The sequence below is a fragment of the Dendrobium catenatum genome, unplaced genomic scaffold, assembly GCF_001605985.2.
Source record: "Dendrobium catenatum unplaced genomic scaffold, ASM160598v2 fragScaff_scaffold_1088, whole genome shotgun sequence".
NCBI classification, from domain to species: Eukaryota; Viridiplantae; Streptophyta; class Magnoliopsida; order Asparagales; family Orchidaceae; genus Dendrobium; species Dendrobium catenatum.
Window position 1 is genome coordinate 255,758 of NW_021319550.1, and position 15,568 is coordinate 271,325.

At 39.8% G+C, this 15,568-nt stretch overlaps 1 protein-coding gene across 1 annotated transcript; it reads right to left on the minus strand.

Annotated features, from left to right (window-relative positions):
* Window positions 1-1,762: 1,762 nt before the first annotated feature.
* Window positions 1,763-14,581, minus strand: LOC110099898 (NAC domain-containing protein 78). The gene is made up of 4 exons (XM_020827205.2): window positions 13,932-14,581; window positions 13,508-13,708; window positions 2,040-2,810; window positions 1,763-1,933 (listed from the first exon to the last, which is right to left on the minus strand). The coding sequence occupies exons 1-4, from the start codon at window positions 14,421-14,423 to the stop codon at window positions 1,778-1,780; spliced, it is 1,620 nt and encodes a 539-aa protein (XP_020682864.1). The 5' UTR covers window positions 14,424-14,581; the 3' UTR covers window positions 1,763-1,777.
* Between the last annotated feature and the right edge of the window lie 987 nt (window positions 14,582-15,568).

Consider the following 15,568-nt stretch of genomic DNA (forward strand, 5'->3'; position numbering starts at 1 on the left):
TCGTTTCTTCTCTAATGAAGACTGCTGCACTAAATTTTCTTCAACATGAAAAACATTCTTGCGAGACAAACTACTGCTTCCAACAACCTGCAGTACATCATTAGGTAGATAGCCCAATTAAGAGATAGAGCTTCTTCCAGAGAATGTTAAGCATATTTTTCTTAAGATATTGGAATAGAAATCAGTAAATCACCTCAGGTGAATCATTTGGCTCGACCCATTCATCAGAATTAGCCAGCTTGAACTGTGAAAGGAAGAGATCTGGAGAACCATAAATTAGGTTATCTTTAGCATCAAAGTAACCCATTAAATCCTCCGAAAAGTCAAATTCCGCCAAGGGTGACAAAGAAGCTTCAAATGTAAAACCGTCTTCTGAATACGGAACTTCATGGTTGAGTGCATCATAATATACTGAGTTACCCTCAGCCAATTGACCAGAATATTCCCAAGGCACAGCATCCAAAGAATCAAAAGGTTGTGGAAACATATCATGCTGAACAGATGGGCACATCTGTAGCTGATCTAGTTGGTTGGTAGAATTAGCACTAGGCGAGTCCCCTTCAACAGGCTTTTGGAGTAAGATTTTTGAAGGACACATGCCATCCACCTCTGAGTTATTATTACCTTTCTCCAATGTGCAATGACTTAAGTGTGCGTCAGAGCAGAAGTTTGCGTTACCCTCGACAAAAATATCATATGCATTAAGTAGTAGATTTTCCTAGGGTTTGATCATCTTGAATTTGGCTGAAATTTGAGATCTCTTAGATTTAGGTTTCTTTGGGCTCTAGCGGCGTCTAGAGATTTGGGAGAGATCGATCCTCCTCTCGAATTGAGGATCAATTGTATCTTGCTCTTTTATTCATCGTTTAAGTGGAATACAAGTCTTTTCTTGAGTTTTCTCTCGTATTTTCTCGAACAAGTGCTGTTTTTCTGCTGTAAACAGCAGAAATCTGCTGTTTTCCTGCGTGGACAGCCAGTTGGCTGCTGTTGGTTCGCAGATTTTGGATAGGTTGCTTGTGAATACAAGCACTTCCTATCAGACAATCAGCTTGTGTACCATGAAAATTGCATTTTTGTTATATTAGTTGGATGGATATTAAATATATATTACATGTTAGATATGCATCAGAAATCATAGACTTTACATTCTACAAATTAATATGTTGCATAAACTATTAAAATTCTGTGTGATAATTTCAAAAACTGTAAACTAGCAAAGGCATAACATTAGTCTAATAAGCCAGATGAAACCACGACTTTTTTTTTTTTTTTTTAAAACCACGACTTTTTTTTTTTTTTTTTTAATTTTTTTTTTTTAAATGAAACCACGACTTTAATAAGCACATAACAGCCACACAAATGATGACTACGACTTATTGGAACATGAAACTTCATCCATAGGAAAATATCCTACCATATTATTTACTGACTATGGTTTGTTAGTAATTTAATAGAATCTACCATATTTATAATGAAAATGAGTTGAGGAAACCATTCTTGGGGCAAAAAAGATTTAAAAAAAAAATGCAAGAAGATAGAAAAACCATCGCCAGACTTCCCTGCAATGGGTCAAAACAAAAAAAAATCTATATATAAAAGATTAAGAAGGATAGAACAGGTAAAGAAGTTAGTAATAAAAGTTATGAATGTGATCGACTGCAAAAAAATTTATACAACACCACCCAAAAAAATAAACAGGAAGGTAACATTTCATCCGCTGTCTAACAGCATGTCAGTTGAAAAATGGGTGCATGCAGACATGATCAAGGACAATAAGTCAACTGTTTGAATCAATGATCATACCAGTTAGATTATCATTCAATCCACCTAAAGGTCCATCACCAGTTCGTTTCTTCTCTAATGAAGACTGCTGCACTAAATTTTCTTCAACATGAAAAACATCCTTGCGAGACAAACTACTGCTTCCAACAACCTGCAGTACATCATTAGGTAGATAGCCCAATTAAGAGATAGAGCTTCTTCCAGAGAATGTTAAGCATATTTTTCTTAAGATATTGGAATAGAAATCAGTAAATCACCTCAGGTGAATCATTTGGCTCGACCCATTCATCAGAATTAGCCAGCTTGAACTGTGAAAGGAAGAGATCTGGAGAACCATAAATTAGGTTATCTTTAGCATCAAAGTAACCCATTAAATCCTCCGAAAAGTCAAATTCCGCCAAGGGTGACAAAGAAGCTTCAAATGTAAAACCGTCTTCTGAATACGGAACTTCATGGTTGAGTGCATCATAATATACTGAGTTACCCTCAGCCAATTGACCAGAATATTCCCAAGGCACAGCATCCAAAGGATCAAAAGGTTGTGGAAACATATCATGCTGAACAGCTGGGCACATCTGTAGCTGATCTAGTTGGTTGGTAGAATTAGCACTAGGCGAGTCCCCTTCAACAGGCTTTTGGAGTAAGATTTTTGAAGGACACATGCCATCCACCTCTGAGTTATTATTACCTTTCTCCAATGTGCAATGACTTAAGTGTGCGTCAGAGCAGAAGTTTGCGTTACCCTCGACAAAAATATCATCTAACTGCACATATCCATTACTATGAATTGAAGTAAATTTTGACTGATCTTCAGGACCCTCCCTTTCTCCAAGCCTGTTAAGAGTAGTGTTAGTAACCTGTGGAGCAGAAAAATCCGCATCCTGAGTCATATCATCCAAAGAATCCAGGGCTTTAAAAATTTCATCCACGAAGATAGTTGAATCTTCTGTTTGGCTACCAAACTCGTGCTCCGCAGACCTTGATTCAAATGGGAAAGCAGCTAGATGTTGAATGTTCGAGTCTGGATTCTGAAATACAAATTTAAAATGAATTATCAATTAGAAATTTTAACCAATTCGATTGTATTAAAAGTCATCAAATGGAAACGAATGAGCAAAATATATATTCATATATAATAATGGAAGAATTAACTTTACATACAAGTAGCAGCAATCTTCACTGTTCAAGCACAAAAGCAGCATACACCCACATTACATCCAGGCGAATACTCAGGTTTAAAACTTTTGAAGCATGCAAGAATAAATGTCATTAACAAATTAAAAAAAAAAACTTTTGATTATCACAACTAAAAGATGTGCGAGAACAATAATACATGATTAACTTAACCAATTGATGCACAGATTTTAAGATATCAGAAAATGCTAAACAAGGCTAACAATGAAATTAAAGACATTTCCATAACTAACTGCAAGAATATTATAAATTATAGAAAATTTAGTACCTATACAGTATGCAAAGTTGTGAACAAGTTTGCTGTTACTGTATAATATCAAAGATATTTGTGACTTTACATGACCTGTAGAGAACACTAAATGGAGAATTAATAGACTAGCGAACCTGCATAAGTAAAAGGAAGCAAAAGACAGTTAGATAACCCCTAAAAAAAAAAAAAAATGATAGAGCTGCTATTTTAACTAAAATGACTAGTTTGATAGAGCTGCTAGTTTAACTAACTAGTATAAGAGGGTAAGAGGGTAAGCCAGTATATCATACCAACATTGAACAAGATACTCATACAGTTGTCAACTTATAAAGCAGGGTTTCCAATTGATAAGAAATAAAAATATTACAAAGGATTAAAATAAAGAATACAGTAAATTTTGAAATACATCCTCCAAAACATTTTAATCTAGAATATCAACAGTTCAAAATTTTAGTCAAATCTTCCACAAAGCACGCACGTTGCATGATTATGCTAAAACCTCAACTCAAAATGAAACTCGTAAAGTATTTTAGAATAAAAATTAACGTAAATATTGTGTTCGTTATTCTAGTCTGCCCCAATTTGCTGCACGTAGTTAACATACCTAACATTCAAAGCATGCATTTCATTAGGAAAAATAAAATTTATTATGCAAATTTTAATCCATAAGGGGACTATGGTTTTAAGTTTATGTGGTTTCAGTTTAGTTTGGTGGTTTCTGATCAATTTAGATTGAAAATGATCACATATTCAATAATATTTTCAATTTTGGTTGATGTAAAGAGTTTTAGTCAAAACCCAAGAATTTCAATGAAGTTCTGAATGATAGTCAAAGTTTCACCCAAATTTTGTAGATTTTAAACAAAACTTCACTAAAACCCTTGACTAGTGACAATGTTCTACCACGATTCTATCTTTGAAACTTAACATTTGAACCTTAATTGGATAATCCTCTTTATTCATACCTTAAATATATTTCTTGCAATATTTTATATTTACTAGATAGGCTAAGAAAATAGGAGATATAATAACAAAGTAGCCAAAGCATAATATTGAAATCAACAAAACTATCAAAATTACTGAAACGGGAATTTTTAACTTGGAACCAAAATTTTGTTTTAAAACCTTGATAAACACAACCATTATAATGATGATAAACTCTACAAAAAAAAATCATATATGATGCTGATACAAATGATGCATTGATCAAAAGATACTTAATAAAATCTTATATAATCAACATATATTAAAAAGAGATGCATTGATCTAAGGTGGCCTGCTTAGAAATAGTATATAAAGGTGCACAACACAAGACCCCATTGAATCCAACAAATTGAGCAAAATAGGGAATTTCCTCACATAGTTGAGCAAGACATGTCTATAATATATACCCTTCAAACAACTCAAAAAATTAAAGGGAAGTTATAGCAAACCAAAGGGTCCAACATTGGACATAAACCATACACCCCCCAATTCATTTGCAATCATTATGCATTTCTCACTCACCTTGGAAAAAAAAAAGCTTTTAATGCGAGGAAGCTCCTCATCTACACTAAACTATGAAAAGATGCACAAGACAACAACCAAAACCACTCTATTATGATGTGGTTGTTGCTTCTTCTATTATTGGAATATGAGGAATTGCACCCATTCATACAACACTTAACTATTTAGTCCTTCCTAGCTAGGGGTGCAAACGAGTCGAGTCGAGCTCGAGTTCGACTCGACTCAGGGGTTGTTCGAGCCGAGGTCGTCTTTCAAATGCCGAGCTCGAGCTCAAACTTATGTCGAGCTCAAAAGTCGAGCTCGAGCTCGACTCAACAGAGAAAAAAAAAGCTCGTCGAGCTCTCGAGTTCGACTCGACAGAGAAAAAAAATTCCCTCGTCGCTGCTCGCGTCCATCATCGCTTCCCTCATCTCCGCTCACCGCATCGTCGCCAATGCCACGTCCACATCGTCGCCGCTCGCGTCCGCTGCCAATGCCACGTCCATCGACGCTCTGCGATCGAGTCCGTCGCAACAGAGAAAAAAAATTCCCTCGTCGCTGCTCGCATCCGCGTCCGTCGTCGCCGCTTCCCGCATCTCTGCTCACCGCATCATCGCCAATGACATTGAAGGAAACCATTAGCGTGAGATGGGGACTACGGCATCGTTACCTTCCTAGTGTGAACACCATTGAAGATAAAATATCAGCGTCCACGACCATGTTCAGAGAGGATGAGAAACAAATGCGTGAGATGGGGTCTAGGGCATCGTTACCTTCAAGTGTGAAGTGTGAACACCTCCCGCAATAGCTGGTTACCACCTCGGGTCCGACGACCACCTCCTCAGACGCCCTCAGAGTTCTCCTTCCGCTTTCACATTATCCCTCTCGAGTCACTTGCTCTTCTTTCCGATTCTCTGTCGCGACGTCGTCTCTTCCCGACCCAGCATTTTCCCACCGCAATTTCCTTTTTCCCGCGTCCGTCGTCGCTCCCTGATTGCTTATTCCCATCACAATTTCATTTTTCCCGCGAAGCGAGCTGCTCGACGAGCTCTCGAGTCAATCAACTGGCTGTTCGAGCTCGAGCTCGATAAGCTATCGAGCTCGACTCGCAAGCTCGATAAGCTCGACTCGTCGAGTCGAGCTCGAGCCGGCTTGACTCGGTTGTACCCCTATTCCCAACCTTCAAATGACCTCAACAATGACTAAAGCCAAACTTTCGTTGTCTCCATTCACTATCCACCATGGTAATTTAGCAAACAAAGACAGAGAGATTATTGCAGCCACTTTCTCAATGAATCCCAAGTCAGACATGGATTGGGCTATTCTATCATTGAATTAGATCGATTCACCCCTAATAAAACTTTAATATGTCAAAAAAAAGGTCTTTGGCAACCTATCAAATGCTCTAATACACATGGTAATGATCAACAAGAATCAGAATGAAGATAAGATGGTATCCATCCCTTAAAGTGAGTGGCATCAATCATTAATGGTGTTTGAATGTTACTCGAGATAAACATAGCACTTGCCACCAATGAAATATCAATTAGTCATATAAGAAAATTCCCGAAATGCCTAAGGTTGCATTGAACAAAGGCACATCAAGCATGATTATTAAAACATATTCCATCTCCAGCTTCTTTTACAAATGGATAAAACATCTTAAGTTAAAGATTTAAGGCCCAAGTTTGAGGTTGATTCATTCTAAGCTTTTGGAATCTAAAGTTCTTATGTTTTGATGTTCATTGTTTGTTTGCAACCATGTGGGTGATTTTTCTGCAATACATATCCATGAGAAAAAGTAGCCATGCTCATATAATTGCTCAACTGATGCGGCGCATCCATGAGTCTCATGGGGCCAGGGAAGTATTAGTATTATTGAGCCTTTTTATTATTAGTGCTATTGCTGTTTAGTTGGTTCGTGAGCATGTGCTCCACTAGTTTCCCTTCCATAGTTAGTTATTATACTTTTTACCGCACTTTTACAGTTCAGTCATTTTTGTAGTAAGGTAGAAGTGTGGTTTTAATACCCTGGCCGAGTACCTTAACAGATAGAAAAAGATATACAAACAGAATTGTTACTGTTCCATTGGAATTTCTATTCCTCCAGTTCCTCTGTTTTCTCCCTTGCAGGTGCAGATTGGCTTCAGCTGTTTTGATACAGGTGCAATCGGCATCATATCTGGTATCAGAGCGAGGATGACAGAAGGAAGTACCCGGGTGGCTGCCGGAGATGCAAACAGCTTAGACGCCCTTTGGGCGGAGCACACCAGTTTGGTGAACAAGACCGACGAGATCGCTGCAGATATGCATCGGCTCTTTGGGGAAATGCGTCGTGAACTGAGGTTGATCAATGCGCGTCTAGATCGGAATCAAGCCGCTCGTGCGGAGGGCCACACTACTTTGCCGTCCGCGAGACGTGGATTCGTGGTCGGTCGCGAACACTCGAGCGCAGGAAGTAACAGACTCTGAAGACGATCCAGAAGGTGTTCGTTCGGAGCAGTTGTCGAAATCAGACGAGGAGCTATTACCAAATCGGAGAAGACATCAAACCGTAAGGAATAGGTATCCAGGGGATTTCTGAGTGAAATTAGATATTCCTTTTTTTGATGGCAGGTTGCACATTGAAGATTTCCTCGATTGGGAGAGAGCAGTCGAGACCTTCTTTGAGTATATGGATATTGAACCGGAGAGGCAGGTGAAGTATGTCGCCTGTAGATTGAAAGGAGGCGCTAGCGCGTGGTGGCAGCAAGTCCTTCAAACCCGCAGACGTGAAGGGAGGGGAGCTGTGCGGAGCTGGTTACGGATGAAACAACTGCTCCGAGGCCATTTTTTACTAACTGATTTTGAACAGATGTTGTACGTGCAGTACCAGCATTGCTCACAAGGAGCGAGGTCGGTGAATGAGTATACGGAAGAATTCTATCGGTTGAGTGCTCGTAACAACCTCAATGAATCGGAAAATCAACTGGTGGCACGATATATAGGGGGTTTGCGGGATGCAATTCAAGACAAATTAGAATTGAATACGGTCTGGTCATTGTCACAAGCAGTCAATTATGCTCTTAAAATTGAGTTGCAATCAAAGAGACATTCTGTCAACCGGCAAAATCGAAGGAGCTGGGAACAGCCAGTTGAAGCTAGCAAGGTTACTGGACAAACTTCAAATTCTTACAGCAGACCACCGGCAAACCCAAAGGCAGTGGAACCTCCGCAAGTAGTTGAGCACAAAGGCAATCAGAGAGGCAAGGCTCCAGCAAAAGAAAATCCATATGCTCGACCAACTACTTTAAAGTGTTTTCGGTGTTTTCAACCAGGCCACAAATCAAACGAGTGTCCTACTCGTGCTCAATTACAATTATTGGATGGAGAATTGGAAGAAGAAGAAGGCAGTGTTACAGAAGAAGCCGTTGAAGAAATTGAAGATGTGACCGGTGATGACGGTGAACCTGTATTGTGTGTATTGCAGAGACTCCTCTTAGCTCCTCGGAGACCCGCTAAAACTCAGAGAAATGCACTTTTTAAAACAAAATGCACTATAAAATGGAAGGTTTGTGATGTACTCATTGATAGTTGTTGTACAGAGAATGTCATTTCTCGTGCTGTTGTGCAATCTCTACAGCTTAAAACCGTGAAGAGTCCAAATCCATATAAAATAAGCTGGGTCAAAAAAGGAACTGAAATTTTAGTGACGGACATGTGTAAAATCACATTTTCCATTGGCAAACACTATGCTAGTGAAGTGCTTTGTGATGTCGTGGAGATGGATGTCTGCCACCTAATTCTAGATCGGCCTTGGCAGTATGACGTTGGAGCTATATTTGATGGTCGAGCGAATACTTATTCGTTTGAGTGGAAAGGCAAGCGGTTAAGATTACTACCTTGGGCGCCTGATCAGGATGCAAAGGGTTCCAGCTCTCAAAATATATTATATACAGTTTCTGGCAAAAGCTTGTTGAAGGAATGGAAGGAATCCTTCTGTATTATGGCCTTGGTTATCAAAGAACAGAATGAATCTTCACCTCCAGTCAAACGTCCTGAAACTATTGATTTGCTGCTGCAGCAATTTTCTGATATTGCCCCACCGGAACTGCCATCCGGACTCCCACCTATGAGGGCAATTCAACATCAAATAGACTTTGTGCCAGGTTCGTCATTACCGAACCTACCCCACTACAAAATGAGTCCCAATGAACATAAGATTCTACAGCAAATTGTTGATGAAATGTTAGAGAAACAATTGATCCAACCGAGTTTAAGCCCTTGTGCAGTCCCAGCTTTATTGGTACCCAAAAAGGACGGCAGCTGGAGGATGTGTATGGACAGTCGATCGATTAACAAGATAACTGTTAAATTCAGGTTTCCGATGCCAAGAATGGAGGATATGCTAGACAAGTTGGCCGGAGCACATGTGTTTTCTAAATTGGATCTGCGTAGCGGATACCACCAGATCCGAGTCCGACCGGGAGATGAGTGGAAGACTGTTTTCAAAACGCACCAAGGATTATACGAGTGGAAAGTGATGCCTTTCGGATTGTGCAATGCACCGGCCACGTTCATGCGTTTGATGAATGAAATATTAAAGCCTGCCCTGAATCGTTGTTGTGTGGTATACTTCGACGATATTCTCGTATTTAGTTCATCATTAGTGGAGCATATTGAACACCTTACCGAAATCTTTGAGATTTTGAGAAAGAATCAGCTCTTCCTGAATATGCTTAAATGTGAGTTTGCAACCTCACGGATGGCCTTTTTGGGGTATATTATCTCTCCGGAAGGAGTCAGTGTGGATCCAAAGAAAGTAGAGGCTATTGTGGATTGGCCCACTCCCCGAACTTTATTTGACATTCGCAGTTTTCTAGGCTTGGCGAATTTCTACCGCAGATTTATCAGGGGATTCAGTATGATTGTGGCTCCAATTACAGATGTTCTAAAACAACCCAAATTCTCTTGGTCTGAGGAACAACAGAGCAGCTTTGAAGCTATTAAGACAGCCCTGTCCACCGCCCCTGTATTGTCTTTACCGGATTTTGAGAAGCCGTTCGCGGTTGACACTGATGCTTCCACAATTGGGATTGGTGCAGTACTTTCGCAAGACAACAAGCCCGTGGAATTTTTTAGTGAGAAATTGAGCCCGTCGAGACAACGCTGGACAGTGTATGAGCAAGAACTTTATGCCGTTATTAGAGCATTAAAGCAGTGGGAACACTATCTACTCCACCAAGATTTCGTTCTTTGCAGTGATCACAAGGCGTTGCAGTACATTAATTCCCAAAAGAATATTAATAGAATGCATGCTCGGTGGATAATTTTTTTACAGAAGTTTACATTCGTTCTCAGACACAAGAGTGGTTCACAGAACCGGGTGGCAGATGCCTTGAGTCGCCGGATCAATGTCCTGACTAAACTGCAAACCGAATTTACAGGCTTGGATTGCTTACAGGAGCTGTATCCTATTGATGATTTTTTTAAAACATTATGGGCAAAATGCAATAACCAAGAACTCTGCGATTATTCATTGCAGCAAGGTTTTCTGTTCAAGAACAACCTGCTGTGTGTGCCGAATTCTTCTTGGAGGCAACGGATCATACAGGAGGCGCATGCGGGAGGTATGTCCGCTCATAATGGCCGTGACAATACCATTGCCAATTTACAGAGGAGATTCTTTTGGCCGCAGTTGAGGAAGGACGTTACTAAATTCATCCAAAGATGTGCAGTCTGTCAAAGCTACAAAGGTGGAGGTCAAAATACTGGGTTATACCAACCGTTGCCAGTCCCATAAACAATTTGGAAAGATTTGAGTTTAGATTTTGTTTTGGGATTGCCTCGAACCAAGCGAGGTAACGACTCAATTATGGTTGTGGTCGACCGATTTTCGAAGATGGCGCACTTTGTCGCCTGCAAAAAGACGTTTGACGCTCTAAACGTGGCCAAGCTGTTTTTCAAAGAAGTTGTTCGCCTTCATGGTATACCAAGAAGTTTAACTTCTGATCGGGACGTGAAGTTCATTAGCCATTTTTGGCGGGAATTGTGGAAGCGATTGAATACTCAAATTCGACTTAGCTCTTCCTATCATCCTCAAACGGATGGACAAACGGAGATTGTCAACCGAACTCTCGATAATCTACTACGTTGTTTGGTCCAAGAACATCCTACATTATGGGATGAAGTGCTTGGTCATGCTGAATTTGCCTTCAACTCCATGACTAATCGGTCCACTGGTATGTGCCCATTCAATATTGTTTACACTAAAATGCCAAACACCATCCTTGACATTGCAATTCTACTGAAAGTCCAAAGCAAGGCTGCCAATGCTCTAGCGGATCAGTTCACAAACCTTTTATCTGAAGTCCAGCTAAAACTTCATGACTCAAATACTAAATACAAGCTAGCGGCGGATGCTCACTGTCGGGAGAAAATTTTCCAACCTGGAGATTTGGTGGTGGTACGTTTACGCCGTGAACGTCTCCCTCCTGGCAATTATTCCAAGCTTACTAAGAAGAAATGGGGACCTTTTCCCATTAGTCGAAAAATTAACGACAATGCCTATGTCGTTGATCTGCCCTCAGAATTCAACACGTCTCACACATTCAATGTGGCTGACATATATGCTTATACTCCGCCTAATGACAGCAACACCACCTTTTAATCTGTTAGCACAGATTCTATTCAAAGCGGGGGCGAATGATGCGGCGCATCCATGAGTCTCATGGGGCCAGGGAAGTATTAGTATTATTGAGCCTTTTTATTATTAGTGCTATTGCTGTTTAGTTGGTTCGTGAGCATGTGCTCCACTAGTTTCCCTTCCATAGTTAGTTATTATACTTTTTACCGCACTTTTACAGTTCAGTCCTTTTTGTAGTAAGGCAGGAGTGTGGTTTTAATACCCTGGCCGAGTACCTTAACAGATAGAAAAAGATATACAAACAGAATTGTTACTGTTCCATTGGAATTTCTATTCCTCCAGTTCCTCTGTTTTCTCCCTTGCAGGTGCAGATTGGCTTCAGCTGTTTTGAAACAGGTGCAATCGGCATCATCAACTAAAATGAAAGGTGAGCAAATAGATCAAGAGCAAAACCAACAGATAGACATAGTATCCCTACTACATAGCCCATCTCCAGACCTGGTTACAACATATTAGTGTTATTTGTCTATTTTAATGTATGAGTTCTGATGAACTTTATTACTTTTATAGTGGCTTTAAACTTCCCTATTATAAGAACTCTTTGTAAATAGGATTCTTAGGACTTTTCTCACCGCGAAGCGAGCTGCTCGACGAGCTCTCGAGTCTCGAGTCGATCAACTGGCTGTTCGAGCTCGAGCTCAATAAGCTATCGAGCTCGAAATTGTGTTCGAGCTCGACTCGCAAGCTCGATAAGCTCGACTCATCTTGCCTATTGTCGAGTCGAGCTCGAGCCGGCTTGACTCGGTTGTACCCCTATTCCCAACCTTCAAATGACCTCAACAATGACTAAAGCGAAACTTTCGTTGTCTCCATTCACTATCCACCATGGTAATTTAGCAAACAAAGACAGAGAGATTATTGCAGCCACTTTCTCAATGAATCCCAAGTCAGACATGGATTGGGCTATTCTATCATTGAATTAGATCGATTCACCCCTAATAAAACTTTAATAAGTCAAAAAAAAAGGTCTTTGGAAACCTATCAAATGCTCTAATACACATGGTAATGATCAACAAGAATCATAATGAAGATAAGATGGTATCCATCCCTTAAAGTGAGTGAAGCATCAATCATTAATGGTGTTTGAATGTTACTCGAGATAAACATAACACTTGCCACCAATGAAATATCAATTAGTCATATAAGAAAATTCCCGAAATGCCTAAGATTGCATTGAACAAAGGCACATCAAGCATGATTATTAAAACATATTCCATCTCCAACTTCTTTTACAAATGGATAAAACATCTTAAGTTAAAGATTTAAGGCCCAAGTTTGAGGTTGATTCATTCTAAGCTTTTAGAATCTAAAGTTCTTATGTTTTGATGTTCATTGTTTGTTTGCAACCATGTTGGTGATTTTTCTGCAACACATATCCATGAGAAAAAGTAGCCATGCTCATATAATTGCGCAACCAAAATGAAAGGTTAGCAGATAGATCCAGAGAAAAACCAACAGATAGACATAGTACCCCTACTACATAGCCCTTCTCCAGACCTGGCTACAACATATTAGTGTTATTTGTCTATTTTAATGTATGAGTTCTGATGAACTTTATTACTTTTATAGTGGCTTTAAACTTCCCTATTATAAGAACTCTTTGTAAATAGGATTCTTAGGACTTTTCTCATAATTAGGACACTAATATTTGACTTGAGGTATACAATACTTTGAGCTCCATCTACCTCATATGGCTTTCTCCCTATCCTTCTCCATCCTTCTGCCCCTCTCCTACTCCTTTGCCAAAGCCCTCTTCCCTCTCTTCTTCCTTTAATCAAGACCTCTCTCTTCTTTTTCATTCCTTAAGTTCTTCACCCCTACTTTCCTAAACTCTAAATTGATCCTTCCCTACAACAAAAAGGGAACTCGATCATGCAAAATTTCTTCCTACAACTTCCTAAACGAACTGAAGCATATCAGAGACATAACAAATGTAGAAAAGACTGAACAAATTGTAGCTAAAAGCCCTCTTTAACTAACAAAGGAAAATAAATAACCGAGGAATAAGGCGATGTCTGCCACCTCCACGCTTTGCCATCTAAATAATGTAAACAAATTGAATACACAGTGAATCATTTTGTTCATAACTTTAGTCAATAGTAGAATATTACCTGGAGAAAATCTCCCAACTGGACAAAATCCTGACCAACAGGATCCACCACTGCATCATCTCGGTCCGCATTTACGGGCACAAGTTTGGCATCTTCCTCTTCCATCTCCCATTCTTCTTCCATAAACGGCGCACCATACTGGGCTCCATTCTGCGGCCCAGGCCCACTCTTCTGGAATATCCTACACACAACGTAGCCATCCTTCCAAAGAAAGCAAAAGCATAAACTCAATATGCTGCAAACGGGCATTCTATTTCCTCATAACAAAGACATAAAGCCATAATTTGTAAGTATGGTTCCAGTTCTCTATTTCAGCACCGACAAAAAAAAGGGTATATATTAAAAAAGTCTGAGCAACGCGTAAGAGAAAAAAAAAATTTTTTTGATTCAACAAAAATCAACATCTATGCGACTTAATCGATACCTGCGGAATACCAGCGCGGGTGAGATTCTCATCCTCTAAACGATACTCATGCATGACCCAATTGGTCCGCTGACCACGCGGTGCCCGACCAGAATGATAAACAAGGGTTTTCTTCATGCCAATGGTCCGAGAGCGATGTTGGATGGACCGATCCTTCCCGGTCGTCTTCCAATACCCATCTATAGTTGCGCGGTTGGTACGCAAACGATTAGAATACTTGCGATCAAGGGACGTAAAGAAGTACCATTCCAAGTCGCGGCTTCTGATACGGGATCGAAGCGGGAGGTCCCATGGCTCAGCCCTGTAGAGATCGATCTCAGATATCGCATCAACCCGGATCGGCTTTCCAGTAACCTTGCGCTTCAGATAATAGCTGACGAGCTCCTCGTCGGTCGGATGGAAGCGGAATCCCGGAGCGAGCTGAGTACATGCCTCCACCGGCGGCGGGGGAGACTCGAGTGGGATTTCGGAGCAGGAAGCTTCACTGATCATCGAGTAATGAAGATGTAAATCAGAGAGTAAGGATACGACTCAAATGGCGGAGGCGAAATTAAGCGTTGAAACCCTTTTTTTCTCACATTATCTCCGAGTGGATCGCAAGAAGAAGCAAGACGGAACTCGGGAAGGGAAGGAGAAAGAGGGAGAGCAGTCAGCAGTGGCCAATGGGAGGAGTTTATATTTTTAAATATAAAATAATTTATTTAAAAAAAAAAGTGAGTCAACAATTAATTCTAAAAATAGTTGTATTGTTTTAAATTACAAAACTTTAATTTCAAATAATTTAACTATTTTTAAAACTTAATTGTTGACACTCTTTTTTTTTTTAAATAAATTTACAAAAATCAAAGTACATTTAATATTTTTTAATTCACCCAATTATAAAGTCAAATATGATGACATAATTCTAATACTTCGATGATAATTAAAAAAAATCAATACATTTAATTATAAGTCAGTTGCAAGTGGCAACTCTTCTAAGAAATTAAAGATAAAAAATGTTGGTTTAGTAGCTCGGCGAAGCTTGGGCAACAAGAAAGCAACCGAGCACTGTGGCAGCCTAGCTGAAAGCAAAAGACAGAATCCGACGAGATATTTAGCATTAAGAGCAACGACAGATGGGGCCACGTAACCGGATCGGAGCGTCATCAATGTTGGAAAAGTTGCGTGTAAGGCAAACAGCCCAATGGAAGCTCTCAAACGTCGCAACCGAACATCATTTCTTCCGCCATTTGATCGTAGTTGAACAGTGCAACATCAATATTGACAAAATGCTGTAAAATCAAAAAGTGTCGTGATTCATCTCCTGTGGAACGCCATTTTGTCCCAAATCTTCGCTCGTTTCTTTCGCGCCTTTCTCAGAAGAATTCGGTGGAGAGAAAGAAATGACGCAAGTGAACATTGCGACGCGAAAGAAACGAGCAAAGATTTGGGGCAAAATGGTGTTCCACGGGAGATGAATCACGGCACTTTTTTATTTTACTGTATTTTGCAGTGAAAAATGAGAGTTTAGATTAGAGATGCCCTAAATTTTCTTATAATTTGGCTTGAGTATCTACAATTATTGAAAAAACACATAGATATAAAACAAACTATTAAATTTAAGGCTGGTTTGGTCATGAGTAAAATAAGTGTAAAAT

What these genes read in the sequence shown, in the direction of transcription:
- LOC110099898 (XM_020827205.2), bottom strand. Translation starts at nt 14,423, where the DNA reads ATGATCAGTGAAGCTTCCTGCTCCGAAATCCCACTCGAGTCTCCCCCG. An exon ending in CCCGCGCTGGTATTCCGCAG is followed by an intron (nt 13,709 to 13,931) that starts GTATCGATTAAG and finishes TTTCTTTGGAAG; the next exon opens with GATGGCTACGTTGTGTGTAG. An exon ending in AGCCAAATGATTCACCTGAG is followed by an intron (nt 1,934 to 2,039) that starts GTGATTTACTGA and finishes GATGTACTGCAG; the next exon opens with GTTGTTGGAAGCAGTAGTTT.